General features: G+C 33.4%; 1 protein-coding gene and 1 long non-coding RNA gene across 5 annotated transcripts in view; both read left to right on the plus strand.

Annotated features, from left to right (window-relative positions):
- Positions 1–16,534, plus strand: part of LOC144377551 (uncharacterized) — a 174,439-nt gene that overhangs the window by 112,215 nt on the left and 45,690 nt on the right. The window lies entirely within an intron of this gene.
- The window catches only part of Baz1a (bromodomain adjacent to zinc finger domain 1A), a 110,884-nt gene that overhangs the window by 65,278 nt on the left and 29,072 nt on the right, over positions 1–16,534 (plus strand). For 3 of the 4 annotated variants that reach the window (XR_005729191.2, XM_005322674.3, XM_078050224.1), the window contains 8 exons: positions 2,587–2,753; positions 4,834–4,929; positions 5,676–5,814; positions 7,669–7,815; positions 11,659–11,754; positions 11,889–12,113; positions 12,806–12,971; positions 13,444–13,557. Coding sequence is in view for 3 of the 4 variants with exons in the window: in XM_005322674.3 (XP_005322731.1) it covers positions 2,587–2,753; positions 4,834–4,929; positions 5,676–5,814; positions 7,669–7,815; positions 11,659–11,754; positions 11,889–12,113; positions 12,806–12,971; positions 13,444–13,557 (1,150 nt within the window). In the remaining variant the exon portion in view is untranslated. The remainder of the gene's footprint in view (positions 1–2,586; positions 2,754–4,833; positions 4,930–5,675; positions 5,815–7,668; positions 7,816–11,658; positions 11,755–11,888; positions 12,114–12,805; positions 12,972–13,443; positions 13,558–16,534) is intronic. The other variant, XM_005322676.3, reaches the window with a different exon arrangement.

Consider the following 16,534-nt stretch of genomic DNA (forward strand, 5'->3'; position numbering starts at 1 on the left):
TATAGTTTCTTTATTCAGCTTTTGTTTGGAAGATCTATCCAGTGGAGAGAGAGTTGTATTAAAGTCATCCAAGATTATTGTGTTGTGGTCAGTTTGACTCTTGAACTTGAGAAGATTTTGTTTGATGAACATAGCTGCACCATTGTTTGAGCATATATATTTATGATTGTTATGCCTGTTGGTGTATAGTTCCTTGAGCAGTATATAATGTCCACCTATATCCATTTTGATTAATTTTAGCTTGAAGTCTACTTTATTTGATATGAGTATGGAAACCCCTGCTTGCTTCCACAGTCCATGTGAATGATATGATTTTTCCCAACCTTTCACCTACAGTCTGTGTATGTCTTTTCCTATCAGATGAGTCTCCTAGAGGCAGCATATTGTTGGGTTTTTTTTTTTTAATCCAGTCTGCTAGCCTGTGTCTTTTGATTGGTAAGTTTAAGTCATTAACACTTAGGGTTACTGTTGAGAGATGGTTTGTATTTCCAGCCATATTTGTTTATTTTTATTATTTAACTTGAATTAGTTTTCTTCTTTTATTAGTTTTCCTTTAGTGTACTACCTCCCTCTGCTGATTTTCATTGTTGTTTTTCATTTTCTCTTCATGAATTTTTTTTTTTTAGTTGTAGTTGAACACAATACCTTTATTTATTTATTTTTATGTGGTGCTGAGGATTGAACCCAGGGCCTCACATGTGCTAGGCGAGCATGGTACCACTGAGCCACAACCCTAGCCCCAGAGTCACAACCCCAGCCCCCTCTTCATAAAATATTCTGCCAAGGATGTTTTGTAGTGCTGGTTTTCTAACTATAAATTCTTTTTAACTTTTAAATAAATTTTTATAATTTAAATAAATTTTTTTTATTGTGGAAGGTTTTTATTTCATCTTCAAATCTAAAGCTTAATCTTATTGGATACAAGATTCTTGGTTGGCACCCATTATATATATGTTGTTCCAGGATCTTCTAGCTTTTAGAGTCTGTGTTAAATCTGCTGTTATCCTAATTGGTTTTCCCTTATGTAATCTGATTCCTTTCTCTTGTGGCTTTTAAAATTTCTTATTCTGTATGTCATTTTCATTATTATATGCCTTGGTGTGGATCTGTTGTGATTTTGTACATTTGGCGTCCTGTAGGCTTTTTGAATTTGGATTTCCAATTCGTCCTTCATGTTTGGAAAGTTTTCTGATATTATTTCATTGAATAGATAATTCATTCCTTTGGTTTGAACTTCTATGTCTTCCTCTATCCCAATAACTCTTAAATTTGGTCTTTTTATGCTATCCCATATTTCTTGAATGTTCTGCTCTTGGTTTCTTATCATTTTCGCTGTGTGGTGTATGTTCTTTTCAAGATGATTTATTTTATCTTCATTGTCTGATATCCTATCTTCTAAGTGGTCTACTCTGTTGATGATGCCTTCATTTGAGTTTTTACTTTGCTTTATTATTTCTTTCATTTCAAGGATTTCTGTTTGGTTCTTTTTTAAAACCTCTATCTCCCTGTTGAGGTGATCTTTTGCTTCTTGGATTTGTTTATGTAGCTCATTGTCAGTGATCTTTCACTGCCTGTATTTGTTCTCTTATGTCTTTGAGATCCCAAAACATTTTAACCATGTGTATCCTGAAATCTTTCTCTGTCCTTTTTTCTGCTGTAGCTGCCAATGCTTCTAGTGATGTGTTGCCTTGATTTGTTTGTGGTACTTTCTTCCCTTTTCATGTTGCTCATGTGTCTTCCTTTCCAGCTCTGTGGATCTGGTGTGTTCTTGTTTTTAACCCTATAGATTTGTAGTGCTCTTGTAGAGTTCCAAGATCTCTCCTTGGCAATTCCGTCTGGTAGCCACACCCACCAAAAAAATGGTGAGGAAGTTTTTCCAAGATGAAGTTTTGTTCTGTTTCCAGTGCCAGGGTGTCTCCTGAGTTGGGCGGAGCTGGGTGGAGCTGTGGATAGATAGCGGCTGAGTGACTTGTGTGGGAGCAGAGCGCAGTCTGCAGTTCTGCAGAGGTGCTGAACAGTGATTCGCTTGTGAGCCCTGTGTGAGCTAGACCTGTGGGCTTTGGGTCCGAAGTCTGGAGACTTAACTCGAGCACATAGGCTCTGATTTCTGCATGGGTGGTTGCAGCACTGGTGATTTCTGTGAAAATCCTCTGTATAGGGGTCTTCTCCCACTCTCTCAGATGTTGTATTCCGTCTAGGCGAGACCTTGTGGAGAAGCTCCCTGTCTACTTTCTTGGTTTCATACCACAGAGCAGCCAGAAAGGGATCTCCCCTATTCCGCCATCTTGCATCTCTTGAAATTCTACATTTTTAACAAGATGATTACCTTGCCCTGCCTTTAGACCACAGTTTGAGTATCAGGGCTTTCAAAGGAAGGATTTGTTTGTCCCAATACTGTAGTTTGTCTTAAACCTACCCAATTTGCTTTTCCCATTTTAATCTATTATCTGCTGACTCCCTTCAGGAATTTTGTCTCTACTAATCTCATTTAACCATAAATTATGTCAGGGCTTTTTTTGTTACATAAAAAAAATGTCAAATGTTGTTTTTGCCTATTTACATTTTTAAGTTTGACCTTCTCCACAGCTTTCCAAAAGGCTAAATTAAAAAGAGAAAAAGCAGATGCCCTAGAAGCAAAAAAGAAAGAAAAGGAGGATAAAGAGAAAAAGAGGGAAGAATTGAAGAAGATTGTTGAAGAAGAAAGACTAAAGAAAAAAGAGGAAAAAGAGAGACTTAAAATAGAAAGAGAAAAGGTATTTATTTTAGAATATTAGTTGTGCTTCTACAAATAGTAATATTACTTTACATATTTAAATTCATGGTTAATTTTCAAATACTTTACTAATTTCATTCACGTGGTACTGGGGATTGAACCCAGTGGATCTCTATAACTGAGCTACATCCCCAGCCCTTTTTATACTTTTTATTTTGAAATGGGGTGGTCTCGCTGAGTTGCCAAAGCTAGCCTTGAACTTGCCTCCTAAGTAGCTGGAATTACAGGTACCCTGCAAGATTCAATATATTTCTACATGTCTTTATGCCTCACTTAAAACTTAAAGTGCAACCCAAATGATCTTCATTATTTAGAATTCCAAATTTAGGACAATTATTATGCATAAAACTTTCAAAGATAAAAGAAATAAATAGTGATAAAATCTAGTAAATTCAAATCAGGCACATACCTGTAGTCCTAGGTACATATAGGGAAAAGGCAGCAGAGCCATTTGAACCCAAGAGTTAAAGGCCTGTCTGGTCAGCATAGTAAGACCCTGTCTACATTAATGAAAAACTAAAATAAATAAATTCTATGATTAGTAAGAATTTATTATGGTGTTCTTATCCTCCTTGAAAAATTAAGTGTGTATAATAATAGGGTATTCCAGCAAATCTTTATAGTCTTCAGTGGTAGAAGTTTCTTAACAAAAGTCTGTAGCTGGTTCTGTTCAACTTAGGCATTTTCATAGGTGGATTTTTGGGATATCCACAACTAGCCTCAAAGGATCAGGTTATACACTGTATTCATTTAAATTGCCTATAGTTTCTTGAAATATTTCAAATAGGCTCTTAGTATGCTGTCAAGGGCCAAATACAAACTTACTCTGGAAATGTAGAGAATAAGAATCACTTGTAATTTAATGGTAACAGTTAGAGATGGAATTAAAATAACACTTGAATTAATTTCCAGCCTTTATTCAAGATCTTAAATAGTTAGAGCACCTACCATTTATAATTTTATATTATCTTTTCACCTAATATTTATTATAAACATTCCTTCATATTATTAAATAACCTAAAGTTGGAATTTTTAGTGACTGCCCAATAATTCATCAAATAACTAAAATTAAGCACTTTATAGTCTTTTTCTCATAAATCCAAATTTCTTTTTTGTTTGTTTGTTTTTTGCTCTGCCCCTGAATTAATATGTAGAATAGTAGGTCAGAGGCTAAGAACACTTAAAATACTTTCTATATATATACTTAGCTAAATATTTGTCAAACATGGGCTTATTTATACACTCTCAGCAACAATGAATGAGAATGCCCATCGTATTATGTCCTGTAAGAATTGTTTTTTAGGAGAAAAACATTACAGCAGACTGCTCAAAGCACAGTTAATAAGTTCTCTTACTAGCCCTTTTATGTGGAAAAATCGATAAGTGCATAGTTATCTTTCATGTTCCTAAAATTCAAAGTTAGAATATAGTTTTAATGTATATTAAAAATGTTTACTGGAAAATAATGATGAAATATTTTATTTGTGCTGCTTTATTGGAGACCTTACAGTATTTACCTTGCAGCTTCAAATATCAGAACAAAGAAATTAAGTTTTCAACAAAAGACCAAGTGAACAAGAGAAATAGCCTGGATTATAAGAAAGAACTATATAATATTATTGTTGCTTTTACTTATGTTCCCCTGCATGTCTCTGGGCTATTAACAGATTCAAATTAATCTTGAAAATAACAAATGTATTATAAACTGAAGGGGAGGTTTTATTTAAGTATTCTAATGTTAATTTACTTTGTCAGGATGTAATTGAATTCAAGTAGTGAGTGGGCAGTATGAGTTAAATTAATATTTATTCAGGAACCAATATGTACCAGGCATTTTTGGTCTTTGTAGAATTACTTAATAGATATTATTCTGTCCAGTGGTTCTAAAACATTAATGTACATTGAAGTTACCAGAAGGGTTTTTTAACCAATTGCTACTCCTAACCTCAGAGTTCCTGATTTGGTAAGCCTAGGGTGGGGCCCAAGTATTTGTATTTCGAACAAGATCTCAAGTTTATTACATTTCTTTAAAGAATTATTACTAACCTTTTTTTAATTAGGAAAGAGAGAAATTACGTGAAGAAAAGCGAAAATATATGGAATACCTAAAACAATGGAGTAAACCAAGAGAAGATATGGAATGTGATGACCTTAAGGTAAAAGCATGTTATATGATATTTGGCACATGTGTATTTTATATGTTGTAGGTGGCTTTGCTGATGAAATGTTTCTTTTATTTAATAGTGACCTCTTTTCTTTATGTTTAACTGAGAGGGAAATAACCAGTTAAGCAAATATTCAGCCTTAGAGTTCCAAGGTAGCATTGCTAGTGCTTTGTTTAAAAAAAAAAAACTTTGATAATAATTACTATTCTGTAGAAATAATTGATCAGTTTTTGTGATCCTTGACAATTTGATAAGTGCTGTCACCAGGCATGCATTAAGGCTTATTACTAAGTACAGATTCTTGCCTTTTTCCAGAAGAACCTAAGTACCTAAAACCAAACTCATTCTCAGCTTATAAGGAAGCACTTTCAAATCAGTCTGTTGGGATTATATTTCATATCATAAGGAGATACTGCACTGAAGACAACATTTGCATAACTAATTTGACTTCAAAATCTAGATTAAAAGGCCCTCTTAGCTAGGAAATAGAGTCAGAAATTCACTTCAGCTTAAAGTTACATTCTCAGTTTTAGGAAGAATAATATTTTTTTCTCAGAGTCCCTTGCTAGTAAAGTTGGAAGTCCATGAAATCTGTAAGAGTTCCAAAGGTTATTATAATAAACATCCAGGATTATTAAAGACAGCTGGTTTATATAGAATAATTTTTATTAGATAAAGAGTATACTGTATTTACCTATACTTGATTCAAGAGTTATATAAATTGCTTAATCTTGCAGGAACTTCCAGAACCAACTCCAGTGAAAACTAGACTACCTCCTGAAATCTTTGGTGATGCTCTAATGGTTTTGGAATTCCTTAATGCATTTGGGGAACTTTTTGATCTTCAAGATGAATTTCCTGAGGGCGTAACCCTAGGCAAGTACTCTAATTATATACTGATATGTTATGTAGTTTACCCTTCATTACTGGCTTAAGAAAAACAAGTTATTGGGGCTGGGTTTGTGGCTCAGTGGTAGAACACTTGCCTAGCATGTGTGAAGCACTAGGTTTGATTCTCAGCACTGCATATAAATAAATAAAATAAAGATCCATTGACAATTTAAAAATATTTTTACAAAAGCAAGCTACTTCTCAAAGTTCTTAAGGTCACTAGACTTAACTGTTCCATTATTTCTTGGGTTCTCTCGTGTTATTACCTAGTTAGGATCATAATCATCCAAAGGCTTAACTGGATTGATGTTTGAGATGGCTTCTTAATGCACATGTCTGATGCCTCAGTTCTCTTCACATGGCCTTCCATTTCTTCTGTACTTATGTGGCAGCTGAAGGTTCAGAAGGCAAGAAAACAGAAACTGCCAGCCCTCTGAAAGATTAGGCCTGAAACCAGCACAGTATTATTTAGGCCACATTCCATTGGTCAGAGCAGTTACAGGCCACCTGGAACTGAAAGAGTTGGAGGAATAGACTCCACTACTTGAGTCGAGAGTGGTATGCACATGGTTACTGACAAATGATTGCCTCCCTTTGATTTGTAATTCTGCTTACCTGTCTACTTACATACTTTTACTTTGTATAAACATTTATAATAGAGTTTAAGGAGGGATTTAGGTCTAATTTTGAATTTTTAGCTGTTCAATAGACAAAAATATTAAGATCCATGTATGCATGCGGGAAGCAGTAGTGCACACCTGTAATCCAAGTGGCTGAGGATGCTGAGGCAGGAGGATCACAAGTTCAAAGCCAGCCTTAGCAATGTAATGAGACCCTGCCTCAAAATAGAAAATAAGAAAAAGGACTGGGGCTGGAGCTGGGACTTCGCGAATAAGCACTCCTGAGTTCAATTTCTCAATACCAAAAGAAAAAAAAAATCCACATAGGAACCCTCAAAAAACAGAATTATAATTATGGTCTCAGTTTTAATAAGAGGGTATTCTTAAGCCAGGCATGGTAATACACACCTTTCATTTCAGCTACTCAGGAGACTGAGACTGGAGAATTATGAATTTGAACCAAGCATGGGTAACATAGCAAGACCCTGTCTCAAAAAAAAAAAAAAAATTCAGGGGGCTTTGAAATTCTTCAGTTTTTCCTTATGAGCTAGATATGAATCATTGTGCCTTACCAATCAAAAAGGTTTAAACAGTGCTGGTATAGGTAAGACAAATTAGATAAGAAGCATTTATTTAACACTTGAACACAATATTTCGATTAAAATTTAAAGCTGGGCTGGGAATGTGGGTGGATCAAGCGGTAGCGCACTCGCCTGGCATGTTCAGGGCACTGGGTTTGATCCTCAGCACCACATAAAAATAAAATAAAGATGTTGTGTCCACCGAAAACTAAAAAATAAATATTAAAAAATTCTCTCTCTTTAAAAAAAATTAAAGCTAATAATTACCTTTCCTATGCACTAATTAGTGAACAACAATGTCCTACACACCTTTTGAGAACAGTGGGATACAATAACAAATATTTGCATAATCAGAATAAAATTATAATCTGTAAAGTGCCTGAATTTGTGCCTCACATTTAAATTTGAATGAAATATTGGTCTATTGAAGCTATTTTGGCTTGCTTGAGAAAATAGTAACTTTGACTTATGATTTTATTGTATTTTATTTGTAATCATTATGAATATTTAAAAATTTCTGCTTGGATATAATACTTGGCCCTGCTTTCTATTGTTGATTAAATGTTTATTATTCCAGTTGAGTTGTTTTTTCAAATATGAATAAAACTTTAAATTCATTTTAAACATTTTATTCACAGAAGTGTTAGAGGAAGCTCTTGTAGGAAATGACAGTGAAGGCCCACTATGTGAATTGCTTTTTTTCTTCCTGACTGCAATCTTCCAGGCGATAGCTGAAGAAGAAGAGGAAGTAGCCAAAGAGCAAATAACAGATGCGGACACCAAAGGTCAGAATTCAATATTATTGCTGATTGAACCATAGTAGCTTTATATTGAAACTAGTTTTTAAAGTTTATTTTAAAGTTAATTTGGCTTTTATAGTTAGAAAATATAGTTATTCAGGTTACCTGATAACAGGTCAGATACTAATACTGACAACATTTTACCTGTTATTTTATAAAAACTTTACTTTAAAGTAATCTGGTTCCAATGACTTTAAAGACATCTTCCCACAATCTATTTTGCTTTCATTCCTTTAGATTTTTACCTATGATTAGGAATATTACAGATTTCACTGGCTAGTATCTGTAATCCCAAGATATTATATTAAATAACACTCATTTTTGTTAGCCCCATCTTAGGAAAAACGAATTATTATTAATACTTGAAATCAAAAATACTACTTATGATTTTATTTCAGATCTGAAAGTTTTTAGAACAGACTTAAGAAAAATTTCACTTTTATTTAACTAGTTTGAACTACAAATTTTGCTCTTTAAATTCTGTGATCTTAAATATCTAGAGTCTTTTGGTATGTTAATATAGGAATAATTCTCAAAGGAGATCTTTTTTTTATTTTTTAAAACAATATGTTCACTGTTTCATTTAGTATTTACCTTGATCAGAGGAAAGGTTAAGCACTTATATTCAGAGATTGATTTGGCTTCCTGAATAATACTCTGTGAACATCCAACATAAGAAGATTAGGACCAGAAGCTTAATTAAATGACAAGGGTATTTCATAAGAATTCACAATAAAAAATAACTGCTAGGAGTACCAGGCATGGTGGTGCATGCCTGTCATCTCAGAGGCTCAGGAGGCTAAGGCAGGAGGATCAAGAGTTCAAAGTTAGCCTCAGCAACTCAGCAAGACCCTATCTCTAAATAAAATATAAAAAACGGCTGAGGATGTGGCTCAGTGGTTAAGTGTCCCTGGGTTCAATCCCCAGTAGCAAAAAAGAAAAGAAATAACTGCTCAGAAACAACTGAATAGCAGAATGTTGATACAAAAAAAATGGGGCATTTCTCTATTCTGATAGTTTCATTGGCCTTAGACAATTTGAGTTTATCTTTCTTTATATGTCTAGTTCCTGAAGCAATAGGGTATTGATGAGTATGCATCTGATGTTGGTTGCCCTAGTGTCCACTTGAGCATAATCACCATGGGTCCCTTATCAAGGCCATTTTAGCAATATAACCCCTGTTGTTTTCTCAGATAATTTAGTCAATTAAATGAAAATATTCTTTTAGCCATTGTTTATATCATAGCAAATAACCTAAGAGGGTTATTGATTAAGTTCTGACCTTAATACAAGACATAAGGCTATATTTAATTCAGGATTTAAACAGATAAATTTTATAATTTTTGAAGTCCCAGTTGGGGGGTAAAAAGGGAGGGGGAGTAAAAAGGAAATTGTGTTGAAAAATCATTTAATATAAAGGAAATATATATATGAAAGGGTATGGTTTGTATTGCCATTTGTTTAATCTGCAAATTTTATAGCTCCATTTTTATAAAGGACTATCTATAAGTATAAATTTAAAGTCTATCTGAATAAAAATTTACACTTTTCCTCACATCTATTCTCCTATCTCAGTAACAAAAAAAAGCTTTTTCACACCTCTTTCTAAAAATCAATTAAAGAATCACATGGGATTGAATATTGTCTTACTTCTCCTTAGTGATGGTGTTATTAGTAAGATGTTTTCTGCAATTTCTAGCAAGAGGAAAATTGATCAGAAAGAGAAGAATTAATTTATCTAGTGATGGGAAAACTCGGTTCAATGAAGTTATGTAATAAAATCACATAGTTAGAATTGATATAACACTACGTGTTACTTCATTTAATTCTCAGGCCACCTTTGTGAGGCAGATATAATAATTGTCTGCATTTTACATATAAAGAAATGAGGTGTGCTTAAGGAAACATGAGTAAGGAAATTGGGTACAAGCTTGGTTGATCTAGACCCTCATAATGACTACCATGTTGCCTCTAAATATGGCAGCAAAGTTGAAAATTTGAATATTTGTCACACTAGCATTACCCATAAAATTATGTCTTCAAGAAGATATAACTTCTTTAGTCCTTGACCTCTATTTTTATATCAAGTCTTATAAATGTTGATTAGCAGTTTTTAAAATCTTACATTTTAAAATCCTGTCTTCAGTCTTACATCATGAACTTAAAAGCCCTTCGGAGCATGGGAACGGATTGGTAGCTCATTGGTAGAGTGCATATTTATATAGAAGGCCCTGGGTTTTTGATCCCCAACACCAAAACAGAATAAAAGTAAATTATAAAAACAAGAGCATCCTTCTTACATAGAACAGTTTTATGTATTTGCTGGGATATCTTGTTTAGTGTTGGAATTGTATGTATTAATTTTAGATTAAGATGATAATGTGTTTCAGATAGTCATAGATATATTTCTGCTATATTCTTTTTGTGTGATATAGCCAAGTGACTATCTAAACAAATCTTACAGTGAGATTTACAATTTCTCAAGAGTGCTATATCACAGATAATGGAGCTACAGAATACATATTTTAACATGTTACTTTATTTTAACCCAATTAAAAATAACTGGCCTGCTGGAAATGTAGCTCATTGGCAGAGTGCTTAGCTAGCATTGCAGGAAGCCCTGGGTTCCATCCCCACCACTGCAAAACAAATAAATAAATAAGCTGTCTTTGCACTAGTGATTCAGTACCTAAGGTGTTTATAACCTTGGTCCTAGGAAATTATAACTTTCTATAGATAGTATAGGTTGATGCTGCTGCTAAGAAAGAGAGCCAACACAGTTTTATAGTTGTGTATAGGACTAGATGAATTTTGTAGTTTTTGAAGTCCTGATTGGGAAAAAAATAGAGTGCCTATTAATTTTGTTTGGCTTTATATGTAAAATGAAAATTGAAAGTTTTGAGTCTAATTTTCCTTGGTGAGAAAAAAATACATTGTCTGTCATTGGGCTAGATTAGGCCTGATAGGTATGACTTTGTCATGTGTGATAAGTTTAGTCAAATAACTTGTGTATCATCCTGTTGATGCTTTTAGTGTCATGAAATAGTCAATTATTGTAATTAGATGTGATCTTAGAGCTACCTCTTTCCTTTATTAAAGGATAGCAGTTCTTTCTCTAAACTTAATCTTTTTTTAATCAATCCGTATATCATAATTAGGATTGTTTATTCTAATGCTTTACATTTTTACCAGTAGATTTGTTGTTTAGTCCTACTTTTAAGCCAAGCATTTTTTTTTTCAAATCTAAAGCAGTTCATTTGGAAAATACAAGGAAATCATCCCATTGTTTCTTGGATTGGAGATATTTCAAAATAAAGATTGGAAATTTTAATGAAAAGGTTAAATAAGTACTAACAGCAGTGCTTAGTAGTTCTCTTTATCTCTTTTTCTGGGTTGATTTTGTGATGATTATAGCCTTTATTTTAAGATTTGATCTTAAAATATTTATAAAAGATTGGGTAGCTTTAAGTAGATTCCAGTTTTCAAAGTGGACTTTTTCTAAGGTGATGTTGAATGAGAGGATTTGTTTCTAATTCTAAAGTGCATTTTACTGTGTTTTTGTAATATGTAAGTGCATCTTGTTGGTAATTTGGAAATTGCCTTCTTTATGTTATGTAAGGAAAATGTTAGTGTGGCATGTGTGTTTTAGGATGTACAGTTGTAGGTGGAGACAAGGCAGAATGTGAATAATGCTTGTACTTAGTGTTGGTTCTTTTGAGGTTCCTGAATGTTAAGTTGATTCTATTTCTTTCATCATTTTAAAAGGGCATTATTCCCAAATATTCAAGCTTTGATTTGCACTAGAATAAAGTATTTATTTCCTTAAAGATTTAACAGAGGCTTTGGATGAAGATGCAGACCCCACAAAATCTGCACTGTCTGCAGTTGCATCTTTGGCAGCTGCATGGCCACAGTTACACCAGGGTATGTGTGGGTTTTATTTTATTTTATTTATTTATTTGCTTATTTGACTTTTTATTTTTTAATTTATAAAGGTATATTTTAAATTGCTAAGTATTTATTGTCCTAAATGACTCTTTAATTTTTAACAACTACAGGCTGCAGTTTGAAAAGCTTGGATCTTGATAGCTGCACTCTTTCTGAAATACTCAGACTACACATCTTAGCTTCAGGTGCTGATGTAACATCAGCAAATGCAAAGTACAGATATCAGAAGCGAGGAGGATTTGATGCTACAGATGATGCCTGTATGGAGCTTCGTTTGAGCAACCCCAGCCTACTAAAAAAGCTATCAAGCACTTCAGTGTATGATTTGACACCAGGTAAACTTAGCAAGTTGAAATTTTTGTAAACTGTCCACTTCCCATCCTTTTGTGTCTCTTGTGCCCAAAAACAAATTAACTGATGAGAAAGTTTAGATGATATCAGTTTTAAAAGAGAAAGTTAAAAAAGATGAGTCTTTTAAGAAAAATTTATTAGACTACAAATAATGACCTAAATTGAACCTGTTTTTCATATTCATGTTATATTATAACATAAAAAATGTAAAAAATTTAATGAACTTTAGAGAACATATAATAAATGTAGAGCACCTTATTTCCCGACATTCATATATCTTTATAATTTATAGCAGTGACTTTGTGCGATCTCTTCAGAGTAGCAGTTTGTTGCCATTTTTTTAATTCACATGATCATAATTTAGTTTTGATTTGAATTTTATTAGTGAGCCTAAAAATGAAAACTTAAAATAATTTTTGCAATTAGAAAATTTTTTATGTCCCTTAGCTAGTATACAAGATAGATATTACTATTTTAAAATGACTTATATATCACATTGCTACTAAATTAGATTCAAAGTTGCTTTGAAAAGATGCCATTAGCATGTTTGACCATTAGAGAGTACTCCTTATTATTTATTAGGTATTCCATATTGAGCCACAAATTTAAAATTTCAAACACAATTCCTCTTTTTCTCATTGATAATACAGAAGTCTTGTTTACCAATTTTTGACAGGAGAAAAAATGAAGATACTTCATGCTCTCTGTGGGAAGCTACTGACCCTAGTTTCTACTCGGGATTTCATTGAAGATTATGTTGATATATTACGACAAGCAAAACAGGAATTCCGGGAATTAAAAGCAGAACAACATCGAAAAGAGAGGGAAGAAGCAGCTGCTAGGTAAGATATAATTACAGTCAGTCATGCTATTAAAAGCTATTTATTTCTCCAGGTGTAGTGACATACGCCTATAATCCCAGTGGCTCTGGAGGCTGAGACAGAAGATTCTCAAGTTCAAAACCAGCCTCAGCAACTTAGACACTGAACAACTCTTAGCTGGGCACTAAGTGAGACACCCTCCCTGTCTCTAAATAAAATACAAAATAGGGCTGAGGATGTGGCTCAGTGGTTGAGTGCCCCTGAGTTCAATTCCCAGTACCAAAAAATATATATATATATTTATTTCTTTGTAAAAAATAGTATTTTACATTCTGTTACTTATTCTGATGTTTGATGGCTTTACAAAGAAGTTATTGAATGGACTGTAATAACATTTGGAGCACTTTTCATAATGAATAATTAAATACAAGATCCTGAAATTTTTAACATATCTTTGCATCAGTAGACTATAATATTTTACTTTGACTTTCAGAATTCGTAAAAGGAAGGAAGAAAAACTTAAGGAGCAAGAACAAAAAATGAAAGAAAAACAAGAAAAACTGAAGGAAGATGAGCAAAGAAATTCAACAGCAGATTTATCTATAGGGTATGATTTGAACTACACTGCTTACCTGGCTTTATTTATTCATCTTAACATACGTAAATAAAAATCAAGTAACTTAAACTCTAGAATACTTCCGAATTTTAGTAAACTAGTCTTCTATAAGTACACAATAATTGCTGTCAAACTTATAAAATGTATATATAGAAAGTCATCAAGTATAGATCTGTCATTAAATTTTTAAATTTTAGGCCAATTTTCTCTTAGAATTAATTTTTTTCTTTTTTTTATTTATTTTTATATGGTCCTGAGGATTGAACCCGGTGCCTCACATGTGCTAGGCTAGTGCTCTACCACTGAGCTACAACCCTAGCCCCAGAATTAATGTTTTGAATGGTAATTTCACAGAAAGCTTTCAGTAAGTTATTTTTAAGCAGTAATATTTCTTGCATGAGTCGTTTATTTCCAGTACCACATCCCACTATTTCAGAGATCCTTTGATAGATAGAGAAGGATGATATTTGAAATTTCAGTTTATGGTATAGGGAAAGGATGATAGTGCCTCAGGTAAGTTAGAGACTACCAAAGTATTTTATTGCTTTTCAAATATTTGGAATAAGGATTAGTTATGAAAGCAAGTAAAGCCAGGTACAGTGGTGCATCCCTGTAATCTCAGTGACTCAGTTAACCAAGGCAGGAGGATCACAAGTTCAAGACCAGCCTCAGCAACTTAACAAGACCATATCCCAAAAATTAAATTAAAAAGAGGTAGGGGTTTATCCTAGTGTATAGAAAACTTGTCTAGCATGAACATATTCCTGGGTTATATCCCCAATACCACACACAAAAAAAAAATGAATAAAAATTTAAAAAGTTAATAGAAATGGCACATAAAGACCAGCAATTAAAGGACTTAATCAAAATTTAAAACTTATGTGTTTTAATTTATTCTTTTTAGATACACATGACAGTAGAATATACTTTGACATAATATACATACATGGATATGACTTATTCTATATAGGCTCCCATTCTTGCAGTTGTACATAATGTTTCACTGTTTGTGTATTCATATATGAGCATAAGAAAGTTATGTCCAATTAATTCTACTGTCTTTCCTATTCCCATCCCTCTTCCCTTTCCTTCATTTACTTTGTCCAAACCAGTGAACTTCTATTCTACCCCCTACCCTAGCTTATTACATGTTATCATCCACATATCAGAGAAAGAGAACATTTGGCCTTTGGTTTTTTGGGATTAGCTTTTTTCACTTAGCATGATAATCTCCAGTTCCGTTCATTTACTGGCAGATGTCATAGTTTCGTTCTTCTTTATGGCTGAGTAATATTCCATTTTGTATATGTACCACATTTTCTTTATCCAATCATCTGTTGAAAGGGCATCTAGGTTGGTTCCATAGGTTCACTATTAATATTGATGCTGCTATAAACCTTGATATGGCCACGTCACTGTAGTATGCTGATTTTAAGTCCTTTGGGTATATACTGAGGTATGGTTATATACTGGCTTCAAACTCTTTAGGCTCAATCCTTCTCCTACCTCAGCCTTCTCAGTAGTTGGGACTATAGACATGTGCCATGGCACACAGCTTCTTCAAACAAATATTTATGTCATTTTGCTAGGATTTTTGCATAATTTTAAGTTAGAACGATTTGTGATTTTTCATATTTTGCCTTCAGATTTTGTATCAAAATTATACCCTTACTTTTGATTCCATGGGACTCAAATGGGGATTCCATTCCAAGTTTCCTGAGGAATCTCTATACAGCTTCACCAGATTTCATTCCCACCAGGAATATATAAGTGAACCTCGCCAACATTTATTGTTGTATTCTTGATAATTGCTGTTCTGACTAGAATGAGGCGAAATCTCAGTGTAGTTTTAATTTGCATTTCTGTATTTTCTAGAGATGTTGAACATTTTTTCATATATTTATTGGCCATTCATATTTCTTTTTCTGTGAAGTGCCTGTTCACTTTTTTTGCCCATTTATTGATTGGGGTTTTTTGTTGTTGTTGTTATGTTTTTTGAATTCTTTGTATATCCTGGAGATTAATGCTCTATCTGATGTACAGTTGGCAAAGATTTTCTCCCATTCTATAGGCTCTCTCTTCATGTTCTTGATTGTTTTCCTTACTGTGAAGAAGCTTTCTAGTTTGATACCATCCCATTTATGGATTTTTGATTTTGTTTCTTTTTTTTTTAATCTTTATTTTTATTTACTTATTTTTTATGTGGTGCTGAGGATTAAACCCAGGGCCTCACGCATGCGAGGCAAGTGCTCTTGCCTGGGGTTATAGCTCTACCACTGAGCTATAACCCCAGCCCTTGATTTTATTTCTTGTGTTTGTTGAGGAAGTTGGTTTGTAAAGCCAACATGATGGAGAGTTGGGCCTTTGTTTTCTTCTAGTAAGTACAGGATCTCTGGTCTAATGCTTAGGTCCTTGATCCACTTTGAGTTGAGTTTTATGCAGAGTGAGAGATAGGAGTTCAGTTTCATTCTACTACATATGGATTTCCAGTTTTCCCAGCATCATTTGTTGAAGAGGCTATCTTTTCTCTAAGGTATGTTTATGATGCCTTTGTCTAGTATGAGATAACTATATTTATGTGGGTTTGTCTCTGTGTCTTTTATTCTGTTCCATTGGTCTTTTTGTCTGTTTTGGTGCCAATACCATGCTGTTTTTGTTCTGTATTATAATTTAAGGTCTGGTATTGTGATGCCTCATTTTTCTGGCTAAGGATTGCTTTGGCTATTCTGGGCCTCTTGCTTTTCTAAATGAATATCATGACTGATTTTTCTGTTTCTATGAAGGATATCATTGGAATTTTAACAGAAAATTGCATTAAATCTGTATAGTGCTTTTAGTAATATGGCCATTTTGACTGTATTAATTCTGCCTAGTCAAGAACAACTTATGTGATTTAAAAGACACTATCAAGGAAATAAAAGACAACTTAATGAGGGCTGGGGTTGTGGCTCAGTGGTAGAGTGCTTTC

Source organism: Ictidomys tridecemlineatus, chromosome 5 (assembly GCF_052094955.1).
Source record: "Ictidomys tridecemlineatus isolate mIctTri1 chromosome 5, mIctTri1.hap1, whole genome shotgun sequence".
In the NCBI taxonomy this organism is placed as follows: domain Eukaryota; kingdom Metazoa; phylum Chordata; class Mammalia; order Rodentia; family Sciuridae; genus Ictidomys; species Ictidomys tridecemlineatus.